At 46.9% G+C, this 17,079-nt stretch overlaps 1 protein-coding gene across 1 annotated transcript in view; it reads left to right on the top strand.

Moving 5' to 3' along the window:
* The window catches only part of LOC141088328 (man(5)GlcNAc(2)-PP-dolichol translocation protein RFT1-like), a 382,865-nt gene extending 366,515 nt beyond the window's left edge, over positions 1-16,350 (top strand). Inside the window, exons 9-13 of the mRNA XM_073574376.1 lie at positions 542-672; positions 757-901; positions 2,716-2,821; positions 11,161-11,410; positions 16,186-16,350. Of these exons, the coding sequence (XP_073430477.1) occupies positions 542-672; positions 757-901; positions 2,716-2,821; positions 11,161-11,410; positions 16,186-16,350 (797 nt within the window). The remainder of the gene's footprint in view (positions 1-541; positions 673-756; positions 902-2,715; positions 2,822-11,160; positions 11,411-16,185) is intronic.
* Positions 16,351-17,079: the final 729 nt, after the last annotated feature.

Below are 17,079 nucleotides of genomic sequence, written 5' to 3'. Positions count from 1 at the left end.
GAGTGGGTCTCCAGGCCATGTAGCTGATCACCCCCTCATTAAGTGTTGTACCTGATAAGATTTTCTCAGTGGCTTTATGGTGCTTATAACTGGGTTGATTTTGGTCCTTTAACGAGCAACAATCAACTACAAGCAAGCTGATCAGCAATCGTTGACTTACCTATTTACACAGGCCACCAAAACTACTGGGAACAGAACCAAATCGTTACGTCCCTGTCCAACATTGTTCTCGGCAGCGCATCTCCTGTTTACAAGGGCCAATGTGCTGTTGATTACTATGATATTTATGCCAATAGAAAAGATCCATCCACCGGGAAACAAGCGTTCTGCTCGTTCTTTGAGAGATCTCCGACATTCTTGTCTTCAGCCGTTCATCCATTCTCCACCCATCTAAATGCACAGGTAGAACTAATGGGTGAATGTGAATATTTTTTATGTACAGTAAATGTATAGATTCTTATTATTTTGAAATTTTGGGCACTTTATTTAAAACCTTTTTAATAAGCTGCATTGATGTCTTGTGACTTTTATCTTTTCCCAGGCGTGTACGACATAGTGAATAACTTGGGATCTCTGGTGGCGCGGTTTGTCTTCTTACCTATAGAGGAAAGCTTCTATGTTTATTTCTCTAAGGTGTTAGAAAGAGGAAAAACTGTAAAAAATCAAAGGAAGGTAAGTGATATTGTCTAAAATAATGCTGAAAAGTCGCCTTGTGCTGGTAAAACATCCATTTATCCTCTTATATCATGGCAAAAGGAGGAGATGGCTGCCGCATCTGAAGTATTGGAGTCTCTCCTGAAGCTGGTGACGTTGATTGGTCTGGTTATCATTACCTTCGGATATGCCTACTCGCAGCTGGCATTGGATATTTATGGTGGATCCCTGCTTAGTGGCGGCTCTGGCAAGGATGGCAAGTGGTCATGTGTCATAAAACTGTGTGCGATTGAGGGGTTATCCCTTCCCAAGTCTATGAGCTTGAGGGATGATTTCTAAGTTACGGCTTGTATAACACTCCGGAGCTGCACTCTAAATATTCTGCGGGTTGTTAATGGAATCCGTGCACACTGTTCTGGACGGAGAAGCTCCTAACCACTTCATTGTAGCAGTGATGACCGTGTTCGGGTATCTGGATAGGGTTTTCTGTAAAGACCAACCTTCTGAGGACTGCAAATCATCTGATTTCAGCTCTGAAAGAACCAGACTTGTTCTCAAAATTGCCACTGCTAATGTGATCAGAGCTGTACATAAATCTTCTCCAATTGGAAAAAAAAAATAACCTGCACAAAGAAAAACTGATTTTCGATAGGAGGCGGTTGATTGACAGGTCTGGTCACGTACTTCTGCATCGGTGATAATTTTGAGGACCAGGAAGTCATTGACGCTGCACTCACAAGCTGGAGACAAACCTGTACTATATATCAGTAAGTGTCAAAAAATCACTTTTCCAACATGTGACTTTGCACCATGCTTATGTTTTCTTCCCTTATCACAACCAAAGCTGAATTTAAAGTACAGAACTGAGACAGATCAGAAGATAGTATGACCTTGGGTTCCGTCAGGAGCCGGAGTGTTGGGTCATTACAGCCGACGCCAAGCTACCGGGTCTCATGGGATAAAGATCAACCTCCTTCTGTTTCCACAAGTGGCTAGCAAATGTTTGACTGCAGCTTTAGATGTGACTAGAGAAAAATTTAGCATGTAAATGACATGTAATTAAAGTGACACTTAAGGGGGTTTTACACATAGCGATATCACTAGCGATATCGCTATAACGTCACTGATTTTGTGACGTTATAGCGATATCGCTATGTGTCATACTTACTTCCGACCAGCTCCCCCGCTGTCCATCGCTGATCGCGCGAGAAAGTCCGGCTCCATTTCTCGTCAGCTTCCTGCTGGGCTTCCTGCTGTGATTACGAGCGACGTGTGGAGGCGGACGGGAGGACGTCAGGATCGCTGTGTGTGAAAGGTGAGTATTGTGCGCTGCGTCGCTGCTGCATCGCTGCTGCATCGCTGTGAGGTCTGCCTGTGTGACAGCTCACTAGCGATCATTTAGCGATGCACCAGCGATCCTGACCTGGTCGGATCGATGGTGCATCGCTAAATGTAAAGGGGCCTTTAGATTCCTGTTTTTGTTTCTTTCTTACTGACATCTCCTTTCATGAAGTTGTCCACTACTTTTATATTGATGACCTACTCTTAGGAATGGGCATCAATATCAGATTGTTGGGGGAGTTACACCTGGCACCCCGCCGATCAGCTGGTATCAGTGTCAGTAGCTGGATGTGATGAGTTGTAAAGGAAAGGGCAACACTCAGTCAGCTGTATGGTGTCCATAGCGGGGCACACCCTCCCCTATTTATTCGACTACGGTACAGTTGGTGGAGCTGTGTTGTGCAGCTCCACAACTGATATCGGAAATGGCTGATTGGCTGAGGTGCCGGGTGTCACACCCCCATCAATCTGATATTGATGACCTTTCCTAAGGATAGGCAATCACTCTAAAAGTCGTGAACAACCCCTCTAAGAAGAAAGAGGTGACATGGAGCAGTCATTGGCTTCTCTCTCTCTTCTTGCAGTTCAGCCATTACACCACTTTTCTGCTTTCTTTGTGGTCACTTCGATTTTTCGAGTGTCCAGTAGGAATAATGATCACAAGTTGAATGTAGATGAATTCTGTGCATATACAAATATCTCTAGATCTGTGTATTCCAGGTCCTGTGCTCCTGCACTTCTACTGTCTCTATGCGCTCTTGCTGGCTGTCAATGGCGTAACCGAGTGTTTTACCTTTGCTTCCATGAGTAAAGAGGAGGTAGACAGGTGAGTGACCGTAGATGTCTGTACACATGGCACGGTTATTGTAAGGGTATGTGATCACAACTTGTATGGTCTGTTGCATATTACTGTGGCAGCACGGTGAGACTTTACATAATCACATGCACACACTATGGAGAGAATATGTGATGTTAATTGACCAACGCTGCCAATTTCATTATTGCCATGCAAAGCGCCAATTGTGGGAAAATCTGAAAAATTTCTGCATCAAGATCAAATTTTTGCAGTGGATTTCCGTTGAGGAAACGACACAGTGGACATATCCTATTCCCACATAGCCTCATTTGAGATTCTAGCCGACTGGTCTTTAGGAAGTCACACTAATAATAAATAAATAAAAAAGGGGGACCACCACAGTTTGCCATGCGCGCTGGGTTATGCACGCCATTCTTTCTGTCTTTTTTGTGATTGATCTAGGTTGCTGTGCACACACAGCAGCCCTGCCCTGCCCCAGGCTCTATTTGATCTTTGCACCTGTATATGGGCCTGTTTCACCCTTCATCTGTGATTGCTGGTTTGGCAGTGCGAAGGTTAGACCTGATATGTCAATGTCCGGACCTGGTCAGCCTTTATCTGCGCTTGCCCTTTCTGGCGTCATGGGAGCGATTCTGAGACGCTTCAGGTACATCTTGCATTTTATGCAGTCTTGCTTTTAATTTATTTAGGAGGCCGTAATGGCACATTGAATATTAACAACGTAGAGTAGGACTGCCCCATATGAGAATGCCTTGACGTGGCGTGGTGGCTCAAAAAATTGATCAATTATTTTCTAAATGTCTCATTTTAAAGTACAGTTAGAAATTAATATGTATATACCGTATGCACTTTATGTATTGCGTTCTAATCTTAGGCAGCGCTGGTTTCTCTCTTTTTTTATTTAATAAGAAATGGTACATGTGGCGGGGCTTTATCACAATCTCCATTCTAGCTCTTCCCAAAGGTGTTGGTTGGGGTTGAGGTCTTGTTCTTCCAAACCAAAGTTACCCAACCATGTTTTCATGGACCTTGCTTTATGCACTGGTAAAAGTCATGGGCCACAGAAATGTGCCTTCCCCAGACTGTTCCCACAACGTTAAGTTACAATTGTCATAAATGTCTTATATGTTGAAGCATTAAGATTTCCCTTCAATGGAGCTAAGAGGCGGAGGCCGACCTATGAAAAATAACCTCTTGGCATTGTCCCCTCTTCCAAACTTTACAGCTGGCACAATGTAGGTGGGTAACGTTCCCCTGGCGTTCTCCAAACTGCTACTCAGCCATCCGTCAGATGCCAGCTAGAGAAGCAGATTCATCATTCCACAAGTTCCCACTGCTCCAACGACCACACACATTACACGGCTCCATCAGAAGATTCATTGGTGATGCAGCTCTTTGGCCATGGAAACACTGTACTTGTGCTTGACCTTAGGCGGAGGTTTGCAGCTCTGCAGTTACGGAGTCAGCAAAATGTTGGGAAATGTATGCACTCAATGACCCCGCTCTGTAACTTTATGTGGTTGACCGTTTCACAGCTGAGTACCTGTGTTCCCGAAGTATTTCCACTTTTCTAGAACACCGCTCACAGGTAATTCTGGAGCATTTAGGAGGGAAGAAATATCACAAACTTGTTGAAATGGTTAGTTGTGACTCCACAGAATTCATTTCCAGTTCACCACCTGACAGCACCATTGAGGACGACCTTATCCTCCTTGGGACAGGAAACAACGAGAGGTTAAAAGGACCCTCCCCTTTAGTGTTTTTTCCTGTCCCACGGAGGATAGGAACGACGAGAGAGCTTTTATCCCTGACCAGACCGGGCAGAACAGCTATGAGCGGGGGGCCCAGCCTTTACCTTCCTGCCGCCAAGGGGTCCCTCAGCTTACCCCAGTGTAGCGCTGCTCCTGGGGTTCGAGCCGCTTCCCCCTACCTGGGGGCTCTCTGCTCAGGACGCGCTGCCTCCAAATCCTCCCTGGCGTAGGCGGCGAGCGTCCCAGCAGGCACTTCCATCCACGTCCCCCCGGTTTCCGGGCCGCGGCCAGCTTTCACAGGCTGCCCCCAGCATGTGGCAGCCTGGAACGATCCTCGGCCGACTCCTCTCCGTGGGCGGCGTGCGCTCCAGCAGGAGATCCCCACTTCCGGTGACGTCTCCCTGTACTTCCGGATCGCTGCCAAAGTAGCGAAAAGAACTATCCCATTTGAGGACTCCTCCAGCCTAAAGTAGCCTATGAATCGAAAGGCAGATGGACTTCTGAAGAGAACCTGGAAGACTTCCTCCTCTATGGGCGCCGCCATCTTTCAAAATGGCGGGAGCAGTGCGCCCGCCGAATCTGCCGGCAGATTCATTCATTAATTCATTACAGGTACATTTTGATCACTGTGATAAGCTCTATCACAGTAATCAAAATAAAAAAAGGTAAATAAACCCCCCGTTTATCACCCACATAGGTAGGGAGAAATAATAAAATTAAAAAAATATTTATTTTTATTTTTCCGTTAGGGTTAGAATTAGGGTTGGGATTAGGGGTGTGTTGGGGTCAGGGTTGGGGCTAGAATTGAGGGGTTTCCACTATTTAGGCATATCAGGGCATCTCCAAACGCAACATGGCGCCACCATTGATTCCAGCCAGTTTTGCATTCAAAAAGTCAAATGGTGCTCTCTCCCTTCCGAGCTCAGACGTGTGCTCAAACAGTGGTTTACCCCAACATATGGGCATCAGCGTACTCAGGACAAATTGCACACCAATTTTGGGGGTCTAATTTCTCCTGTTACCCTTGGGAAAATAAAAAAAAAAATGGGGGCTAAAAAAATCATTTTTCTGGAAAAAAAAAGATTTTTTGTTTTCACGGCTCTGCGTTATAAACTTCTGTGAAGCACTTGGGGGTTCAACGTGCACACCACACATCTAGATAAGCTCCTTGGGGGGTCTAGTTTCCAAAACTGGTTAACTTGTGGGGGGTTTCTACTGTTTAGGCACATCAGGGGCTCTGCAAAAGCAACATGACGCCCGCAGAACATTCCATCAACGTCTGTATTCCAAAATAGTGCTCCTCTTCCGAGCTCTGCTATGCGCTCAGACAGTGGTTCCCCCCCCCCACATATGGGGTATCAGTGTACTCAGGACAAATTGCACAACAACTTTGGCGGTCTACTTTTTCATGTTACCCTTGTAAAAATAAAAATTTGGGGGCGAAAAGATCATTTTTGTGGGAAAAATATGATTTTTTTATTTTCACGGCTCTACGTTATAAACTTCTGTGAAGCACTTGGAGGTTCAAAGTGCTCAACACACATCTAGATAAGTTCTTTAAACGGTCTAGTTTCCAAAATGGGGTCACTTGTTGAGGGTTTCCACTGTTTAGGCACATCAGGGGCTCTCCAAATGCAACATGGCATCCGATCTCAATTTGTCATGGTATCTGGAATTTTGGTCTCACAAGCGAAGGGTTAATGGTTAGAGCCTCTCTTTGGCCTCATAGAGGGTATTTATGGCCACAGGCGAGCAACCTTCCCTGTCGTTTATACTTCATACTTGAGTGTGTCCGACCCTGTCTTTGCTAAGTGCCTCTCGCCTGTTTCCGTGTCTGTGGTGTGTATGACTTGGTCTGGTTTCTGGTTTTTGTCTCTTGGCTTTCTGATTTGGTACCGTCCTGCTCGACCCGTGTTCTGACCTTTGGCTTCCCTAGACTACCCTCTGACTTTCTGATTTTGTACCGTGCAGACCGACCCGTGCCTGACCTCCTGCTTCCCTGACCATTCTTGTTCTGCCTGATTCTTGTCACGGTCAGCGTGTGTCTGGACGCAGCGGTTTCCGCAAGGCGAACCCATAACACACGTGACCCAGGATACAGCGCCTCCAGTGGGGCGAATTTAAATAATAAAACGTGCAGCTGGATACGTATTACACATTATAAATGCAGTAGACTGGAAACCCCGCCTCCAGTAAGGTGAATTTAAATAATAAAAGGGGGAACCTGGGTAACATTAACAATGGTGGGCCCTGCAATAGGGAATAAGGAAGTGGAGACCTCCTGAACTCCCCTGAGCCAGTGTCCCTGCACTCCTAACGTTCCCTATGTCGGTTCCGATCCGGGCGCACAACAGGAACCTAAAAACCCTAGCTCGCCCTGACCTAAACCCTCCACTAGGGAATTGGTCGGTGCGGAAAACTAATCCCACCACTGCACTAACAACACACATGAGGAAAGAAGACAATACAGGGGAAACACCACTTAGCTTTGCTCTGTTGCATACGCTCCTAGCAACAAAGCCCACCACCTGCGTGCATCTTCTCCTCCACCCGGATCTATCACCATCCCGGATCCTTCACCATAGTGCAGCCTTGGAGCAGAGTCCATCACCAGTTGCAGCAGTCCAGTATCAGAGTCCCAAAGATGAGTCAGCCTCTGCCAAGAATTTAAGCATGCTTAAGTCCAGGTCTCAGCAACCAAGTCGAGCATGCCTAGTGCAACTCTCTCCATAGTCGCCACTCCACCAAGCCATGCACGCACTTCCCGCCGACACCATAAACTGCGACTCCTCCACACCATGCCAGCAATTGCTGCAGACACCATTAGCTGCCACTCGTCCCCTCTGGCTGACTGCGCAGGACTCATGTTCAGCTCCCTCTTCACCCAGGCATCCTTCCCAAATGAACACAATATCAACAGCAGTGATTAAACCCAGCTGACCCTCTTTTATAGAGCGTCACAACTGAATACTAATTACGTGCACATTAAACCTAAACTATCGTGCGATGCCTCCAACCACCACCGGGGCAACTCAGAATGAATGACACCACGTGTGATAATTCCAATGGCCACCGGGGGCAATCACGTCACCTTGCCAAAGGAAAAAAGTTCACTTTGTCCATTTAATCTGACAGATCCACGCCTGGATCATGACAGTACCCCCTCCTTAATGAGGGGCCTCTGGACCCTCAAGACCACTCCTCATTAGGGAAACACCTACAGCAGGGACGCCCAGATCCTGAGTTCACCCCACCACTACCCGACACTTCAGGTTAATGACAAACGCACCGCTGGTATTGGCAATATATGTTCATTTTGGAGGCACCAAGCCAAAGGGAAAAAAAGGTTCACTTTGTCCATTTAATCTGACAGATCCACGCCTGGATCATGACAATTCTGTACCGCATTGCTCCTCCTGTGTATGACTTCTGGATTGCCCGACCATCGCTACTGTATAAACCCTTGGCTCTCTGAGCCCCCTGCCCGTCACCTCAGCGTCCCTGCGATAAGCTCCACCCCCTCTGACATCGCAGGTCACGTGGTGCTAGGTCCTGCAGTCTCTGAGCGCTTCTGCAAGCGCTCCGCCCCTTCCACAGGTCCTGCAACCTCCCAAACTGTGTTCCTGCACGGGCCCCTTTGACAGCCCCATGGTCTGAGTTTCTACACCAACGCCGGGACCGGTCACGCTATCCTCCTGCAGATAAGGGTAAGCGTGAAACAATTCCAGCCAATTCTGCATTGAAAAAGTGAAACGGTGCTCCTTCCGTTCCAAGCCCTGCCGTGCGCCCAAACAGTGGTTTTCCCCCATATATGGGGTATCGGCGTATTCAGGAGAAATTGCACAACAAATTTTGTGGTTCATTTTCTGTTTTTACTGTTGTGAAAATAAAAATTGGTTCTGAAGTAAAATGCTTTTAAAAAAAAAAAAGTTAAATGTTAATTTTTTTTCCTTCCACATTGTTTGCGTTCCTGTGAAGCATGTAAAGGGTCAATAAACTTCTTGAATGTGGTTTTGCCCACCTTGAGGGGTGCAGTTTTTAGAATGGTATCACTTATGGGTATTTTCTGTCATATTGACCTCTCAAAGTGACGTCAAATGTCAGGTGGTCCCTAAAAAAAAATGGTTTTGTAAATTTTGTTGTAAAAATGAGAAATCGCTGATCAACTTTTAACCCTCATAACAAAAAAATAATTTTGGTTCCAAAATTGTGCTGATGTAAAGCAGACAGGTGGGAAATGTTATTTATTACCATAAGTATTTTTTGAGACACATCTCTCTGATTTAAGGGCATAAAAATTAAAAGTTTGAAAATTGCAAAATTTTAAAGATTTTCACCATATTTCCATATTTTTCATAAATAAACGCAAGTCATATCGAAGAAATGTTACCACTAGCATGAAGTAAAATATGTCACAAAAAAACAAACAGTCTCAGAATGAGCAGGATCCGTTAAAGCGTTCCAGAGTTATAACCTCATAAAGCGACAGTGGTCAGAATTGTAAAAATTGGCCTGGTCATTAGGCTGCAAATTGGCTCTGTCACTAAGGGGTTAATCCAGGGGCGGGACTACCATGGTCGCAGCTGCGACGGGGCCCGATCGTGGAGCTGCAGCCTCTCATTGGCTGTGCAGCTCCTTGCTTTGAGTGTCTGTGTGCGATGGCTGCGCACAGGACCTGTAATGAGGTCACAGGAGGGGAGTAGTCAGGGGTCACATGATCGGGGCCTCAGTGTATGCAGGACTCTGCGGTGCTGGTTGTCATGGTGCTGGATGAGGTAAGTTTATGTGTGGGGTCAGGAGGGGTTTACAGGGTGGATGTAGCAGAGCCGCGTGTGTATGAGGTGTACGGAGCGGAGCCGCATGTGTACGAGGTGTGCGGAGCGGAGCTGCGTGTGTACATGGTGTGCGGAGTGGAGCCGCGTGTATACGAGGTGTGTGGAGCGGAGCCGCGTGTGTACGAGGTGTTACTGAGCGGAGGTGTGCGTGTATTTTGGCATGGGGGGGCCCCATTTGAAAGTTCGCACCGGGGCACATAACTTTGTAGTTACGCCACTGGATTAATCTATATTCAGTCTAGAAGATGATTTATAGAGGATGTCCATGATAACATAGCGAGTCTGCTAGTCTTGCACTTTATTGTCACAGAGGAATAGAGATGAGCTGCAATACCAGACATGTGGACAGAATTGCCACAGTTCTCAGTGATGTAACTGGAGTCTGATTGAGCTCTGGCACAAAATTTGAACTTGTGCCCCCACCTGCTTGTTGGTTAGATGCATGGTCCCTTTGTAGCATTCTATAACCTGTAAATAACCTCTAGCCTGTAAATGTTGGCCCATTCCTGGTGTAATGTCCCCTCTCTTAGCTCCTTCCTGATATAATGTCCCCATCCTCAAATAATGTCCTCTCTCTTGACCCCTTCCTGGTATAATGTCTTCACTCCTGGCCCCTTTCTGCTATAATATCCCCCATCCTGGGATAATGCCCTCTCTAGTGACCCCTTCCTGATATGATGTCCTCTCTCCTGGCCCCTTCCTGCTATATTATCCCCCATCCTGGGATAATGTCCCCTCTCCTGGCCCCTTCCTGATATAATGTCCTCTCTCCTGTCCCCTTCCTGGTATAATGTTCCCTGTTCTGCCACTGTTCCGTAAAATATTTATAAAGGGAATATTTTGTCTTAGCTTCCCCCTCTCCCACGAGATGTGGCGTCCTCTTCCATAGCTGGCACAAATCCCATCAGCTGACATCAGCGTACTCGACACTGCTATGCTGCGCCACCCATGACGGGAAGCTGAGGGCCTCTGATTGGCTGGTGGCATGTATTGCCCTCGGATGGACATCCGGCTGAAATGGACTGTGGCATTGATGGGCCTGATCGTTACACTCCTGGCAGTTCCGGAACACTCCTTTTTTTTATTATTATTATTTTGGACATCGTTTTTATCCATGGTGCACTGGTCCATGCACCAGTGAAGACAAACCCTCTCTTCTAGGGAAGGGGGTTACATAGTGTAAAGGTACTGTCACACTTAGCGATGTACCAGCGATCCCGACCAGCAATATGACGCGGTCAGGATCGCTGCTACATCGCTAAGTGGTCGCTAGTGAGCTGCCACACAGGCAGATCTCACCAGCGACATCGCAGGGGTCGGGGGTCGCTACTTACCTGTCAGACAAGGCGATCCTGACGTCCTCCCGCCCGGCTCCACGCTCGTCGTCACAGCAGGAAGCCGCAGCAGGAAGCTGATGACTAGAAACGGCTCAGGACGTTCTCGCACGATCAGCGATAACCAGCGGGGGAGCGGTCGGAGGTAAGTATCACACATAGCGATATCGCTAGCAATATCGCTATAACGTCACAAAAACCAGTGACGTTATAGCGATATTGCTAGCGATATCGCTTAGTGTGACAGGCCCTTAAGAACCAACATCAATATTTCATTGTCTTCTGAGTCTATTATTCGGAAAAACTATTATGCCTTAATGCTGATTTATACATCTTCAAAAGAACTAATTTCTGAAAAGTTTACGATTATTACAGTGACATTTATAGATCTATTCTAAATTCTTTTTTTTCTTTTTTCCCAATGTCAGATTTAACTACATCATGTTGGGGCTCTCGCTAAGTTCCCTTTGCCTTTCCTACTACATGACAACTTGGCTCGGCAGTGTCGGATTGATCTTGGCTAACTGCTTTAATATGGGCTTACGGATCGCTCACAGCCTACATTACATCAGGAGATATTACACCGGCAGCCCCCACCGGCCGCTCTCTGGGCTTCTGCCGTCTCCAGCAGTAATTTGTGTGCTTGCAGTAAGCGCTGCTATCACCAGATATTCGGAGGTAACCACTAAAGTTTTATTGTGTTAATGATCTGTGACGCAACAGTCAAAACCTGAACATCTAGATCCCATAGTCTGTCATAATACCACTTTTAGGACCACGCACACCACTTTTTCAGTCTACAAAGTCATATTCACACACCAGACCATAACATCCAACCCAGAACCTTATGGTGACCATACACAATTAAAGTCGGCCAAAATGGATGATTTCAGCCATAACGAACGATTGGCTGCTTTATGTAAGGATCATCGCTTGTTTTGATTGATCGACGACCATTGAACTTACGTTATTATTGAAAGCATAAGGCTGGTTTCACATTAGCGCTTTTTAAGCGCACGCACGGCCAGGGGTAGCTCCGCCCCCGAGCCGGCTCTCTGCCCGGCGTGCCCGCCCCTTGCTTGTAGCGCCGCCTCCTAGCGCACAGCAGCGCCTGCGATCGGTGCACCCTATCTTTAGCATAGGGTGCACAGATCGTGCGCAGGCCGTGCGCTAGTTGCGCTTTGACCTGCGCTGCGCACTTTTGACGGTGCGCCGTGCGCGCCAAAATCCGAAAAGTTTGATTTTGGCGCCGCTGTGCGCTAGGAGGCGGCGCTACAAGCAAGGGGCGGGCACGCCGGGCAGAGAGCCGGCTCAGGGGCGGAGCTACCCCCGGCCGTGCGTGCGCTTAAAAAGCGCTAATGTGAAACCAGCCTAAGTCGGACATGTTGGACTTTTTTTTTAGACCATGATGAGTTTTGGCTGGATCATTGTCTGAAAAAAAGAAAATCTTGGCCAATGCTATCTGAGATGTTTTTTGGGCCATTGATGAATGTTCATTCGACCACCAATCCGTTTTAATCTAATGTGTATGGGGTCCTATACAAAAGGAACAACCAGCTTTCCTCCAGTAAAATGATTGCTGCACAGAATCCTCCCTGACCAGGCATCTAGATGAATGCTAATTAGCGATGAGCGAACATTATCAGATAAAATGTTGGATGAGTGATGTGCGCCTCCATGTACTACTCCAATATCTGACTCCAGTCAGGTACTGGAGCAAGATTTCTGGCATAGGGAACACAACAGTTCGTCACGAGTTAGTTGAGCTGTGGCGTCACACCGTGCCCCCGTTCCGCCCCAACACTGCGCCAAAAGTCGCAAGATTTAGGCACAATTCTGATTTGTGGCAAAATTTCCCAACTTTTCCAAGCTGTTACTATTGGGAAAGCTTTGAACTGAACACGTGTTTGAAATGCAGACATACATTCTTAGTCGTGTCATCATCTAATGTGTATGGGGGCCGTTACTCCAACCTCCACACCCGTCAGCGAGAGGTCAGCACCGTGTTACGTTAGTATTATCTGCTGGCTGTTTTATGTATCGGATACATTTTACATTGACTTCTTTATACACAAACATCCGGAATACACCTTGCTACATCTCTAAAAATAGATTGAACTCGCCTATAGGCCAATACGGTACCACGGCATATTTTCTTTAATATTTATATATTTGTGTGTACATTATTATTATTATTATTAATTCCATGATGCTGTACATGAGAAGGGGGGTTACATACAAAGTTATAGATATCGTTAACAGTAAACAAATTTACAATGACAGACTGGTACAGAGGGCAGAGGACCCTGTCCTTGCGGACTTACATTCTATGGGATAGTGGGGAAGAGACAGAAGGTCGGGGGTGCAGCAGCTCTGGTGGTTTTGAGGCGGCGGCTCAGGCGGTGGTGAGGCGGCAGAATGGTTATTGCAGGCTGTAAGCTTGCCTGAAAAGATGGGTTTTCAGGTTCCGTTTGAAGGATCCGAGGGTGGTGGATAATCGGACGTATTGACGATTCCAGAGGATAGGGGATATTCGGGAGAAATCTTGGAGGCAGTTGTGTGAGGAATGAATAAGTGTGGAGGAGAGTAGGAGGTCTTGGGAGGATCGAAGATTACGTGAGGGAAGATATTGGGAGATTATTTCAGAGATATAGGGAGGGGGATAGGTTGTGGATGGCTTTGTAGGTCAGTGTTAGTAGTTTGAACTGGATGCGTTGGTGAATTGGGAGCCAGTGGAGGGATTTGCAGAGGGGAGAGACAGGGGAGTAGCGAGGAGAGAGGTGGATTATTCTGGCAGCAGAGTTGAGGACAGACTAGAGTAGTGCAAGAGAGTTAGCAAGGAGGCCACAGAGGAGAGTGTTGCAGGAGATAATGAGGGCATATACAAGCATTTTAGTAGATTGAGGGCTGAGGAAGGGACGGATTCTGGAATTATTTTTGAGTTGGAGGCGACAGGAGGTGGTAAGAGTTTGGATGTGTGGTTTGCAGGATAGGGCAGAGTCAAGAGTTACTCCGAGACAGCGGATTTCTGGTGCTGGAGAGAGCGTGATGTTGTTTACCATAATAGATAGATCAGGTAGGGAAGATACGTGAGATGGAGGAAAGATAATGAGTTCAGCTTTCTCTACATTGAGTTTTAGGAAGCGAGAGGTGAAAAAGGAGGATATGGCTGATAGACACTCCGGGATTCTGGACAGCAGAGAGGTGACGTCTTGGCCAGAGAGGTAGATCTGAGTGTCATCTGCATACAGGTGGTACTGGACACCATGGGACTTTATGAGTTGTCCTAGGCCAAGAGTATAGATGGAAAAAAGTAGGAGCCCCAGGACAGAGCCTTGGGGAACTCCAACAGATAGAGGGCGGGAAGAGGAGGTAGTGTGGGAGTGGGAAACACTGAATGCGGTCAGAAAGGTATGAGGCAATCCAGGACAGGGCAAGGTCTTTGATGCTAAGGGAAGAAAGAATCTGTAGCAGTAGGCAGTGGTCGACTGTGTCGAAGGCAAAGGACAGGTTGAGAAGGAGGAGGAAAGAGAACTGTCTGTTAGCTTTGGCTGTGAGTAAGTCATTAGTAATTTTGGTCAGGGCAGTTTCAGTGGAATGGTGGGGGGCGGAAGCCAGATTGGAGGATGTCAAGGAGGGAGTTAGATGAGAGGTGGGAGGAAAGTTGAGCATGGACATGCTGTTCAAGGAGTTTGGAAGCAAACAGAAGCAGTGATATAGGGTGATTGCTGGGCATAGCAGTTGGGTCAAGGTTTGATTTTTTTGAGGATGGGTGTTATGGTGGCATGGTTCAAGGCAGAGGGGAAGGTACCAGAAAATAGGGATAGGTTGAAGAGATGGGTTAGGGCTGGAATGATCATGTTAGTGAGGTTAGGGAGCAGGTGGGAAGGGATGGGGTCAAGTGCACAGGTGGTGAGGTGTGATTTTGAAAGGAGATGAGTAAGCTCTCCTTCAGTGATGTTGGAGAGGGAGCTTATTAGGGAAGAACAGAGGTCTGGTATGTGGCGTGGTTGGGGTGGTGGAACAGTAAAGGTTTGCCTTGTTTGGTCAATCTTGTTTTTGAAGTAGATGGCAAAGTCCTCCAGCAGAGATGAGTGGAGTTGGAGGTGGCAGTGGTGGGCAGAGGAGAGAGTTAAATGTGCTGAACAGTTGTTTTGGGTTGTGGGATAATGAAGATACAAGGTTTGTGAAATAGGTCTGTTTAGCAGAGGTGAGGGCTTATTTGAAGGCAAGTGTAGCTTGTTTGAAAGCAGTGAAGTCGTCTGGCAGGCGTGTTTTCTTCCAACGCCGCTCCAAGACCCTGGATGCTTATCGAAGTTTTTTGGTGAGGTTGTTGTGCCAGGGTTGTCTATTGATTTGTCGCACTTTGCCATGCATGAGAGGGGCGACTGAGTCTATGGCTGATGTGAGGGTGGCGTTGTAGAAAGCGTTGGCAGGGTCCGTGTTGTGGAGTGAAGATATGGAGGACAGAGGTAGAAGAGAGTCTGTGAGTGTCTAGGTGTGTGAGGTTTCTGCGAGGATGTGCTAGTGGCTGGACATGGGGGGCAAGTGAGAAGGATGAGGATGAGAAAGTGAGTAGATGGTGGTCAGACAGGAGGAAGGGAGAGGTTGTGAGATTGGGTAGGGGACAGAGGTGGGTGAAGATGAGGTCTAATGTATGTCCATCTGTGTGAGTGGCTGTTGAGGACCACTGAGTAAGTCCAAAGGATGAGGTAAGTGACAGGAGTTTGGAGGCTGCTTGCTGGTGGGTGTCAATGGGGATGTTGAAGTCCCCTATGATTATGGTGGGGATGTCAGCAGAGAGAAAGTGGAGGAGCCAGGTGGAGAATTGGTCGATGAAGGCAGTGGCTGAGCTCGGTGGTCGGTATATGACAGCCATTTGGAGATTAGAGGGAGAGTAGTTACAGAGTATAGTACAGTATATGTTCCTATATAGGGATAAAGCCACTCATCTCAAGACATTTCAATAATATTCTGGAGTCTTACAATGGGTGGTCTGTTGGATCCAAGCTAATATACTAGTGGGTTCAGTTTCGGCTGTGGTCACTGATAACCCCCCAATCCCACGCAAGATAACTGTCCAAACAACACATACATCTCCATAGGGAGCACAGTTCCCTCTTTGCTTCCATAACATTTTACCCAGAATAGGAAGGTTGTTCTTCTTTTTTTTTTTTTAAAACAAGGTCTTGAAACTCTTAAGTCTAATCTCCTATCCCAGTCACACTTCAAGAAATGCCCACTATGCGGAATATGTTCTCTGCTTTTATTTTCCAGAAATAGCGTTACATATGCACATGGAACTGTGTCTAGTATTGTATTTTTTTCCTATGGAAGAATATACACCTGTCCTGCCATACCAGAAAATACCCGTCTCAGTTTGTCAGGCTTTGCTGAAGTTTTATGTTGCCTCTTGCCTTCCCTTTAATGCCTGAAAATTCTTCTTTTGGCAGGCGACCTTGTGTTGTGACCTGGGCTGGCCCTCTCGCCTGGCTCACATCCTGGTGGGAGCGCTCTGTCTGTCCCTGACTTTGGCTGCTGTAGTCCTGTGTGAAGGAAAACTGACTCACTTTATACGAAGTCGCTTCCTGTCGAAAAACCCAAAGAAGAGAGAATAATGGAGAAAGGACTGAGATTCCTCCAAGCAATCACAATACGTAGTGTGACACGGAGAAAAAATGTCAAGATGGAGAAATTTATGGCTGAAATAAAGCAAAATCAGGGAAAAGTTGGAAGACATTCAACCGTCAGAACAAACTGACCAACAGGTTGTCAGTTAGCTTGTTATGGCAGGATTCCCCAGCACCAGCGGCGGGAAATATGCATACATGTGGTCACATGCTGACCAGACTTGTGCAGCCTGACACGTCTAGTCGGATTGTGGCCGGAAGCATACAATTGGCATACTTGCAATCACATGACCGCCCAGCATCGGTGAATCTTCACAGTGCACGGTGTATGCAATATGACGATTCACAAGTCTGCAGTCACTCTGAGGCCGGACATCTTTATGAATGAATAGAGAAAAAAAATTTGTCTCCAATGGTGGACAACCCTTTAATATTGAAAGAATTCACAAATGTTCTTTATCATTTGAAAACTACCTTGAAGTCAGACAATTGGGTTCATAGCATCAATGATGTCTGGTAGGGGTGAACACAGACAGAAGAGGGCCCCTGTGCAAGGACAGTATACGGGCCCTTTGTAGTCTAGTAGCTCATCATAATGCACAATTCCCCACCTCCTTTGGAGGTAGTAGTGGCCCTCATACCTCTTGGGCCCCTGTGTGGCTGCTCAGGTTGCACTAATGGTATATAATCTTTGTAGGTCATCTCTGTTTCCACATT

Source organism: Dendrobates tinctorius, unplaced genomic scaffold, assembly GCF_039654945.1.
Source record: "Dendrobates tinctorius isolate UK_male_01 unplaced genomic scaffold, ASM3965494v1 ptg000038l, whole genome shotgun sequence".
NCBI lineage: Eukaryota > Metazoa > Chordata > Amphibia > Anura > Dendrobatidae > Dendrobates > Dendrobates tinctorius.
Note: the sequence above shows the minus strand (reverse complement) of the source record. Positions and strands in the feature narration are given on the sequence as shown.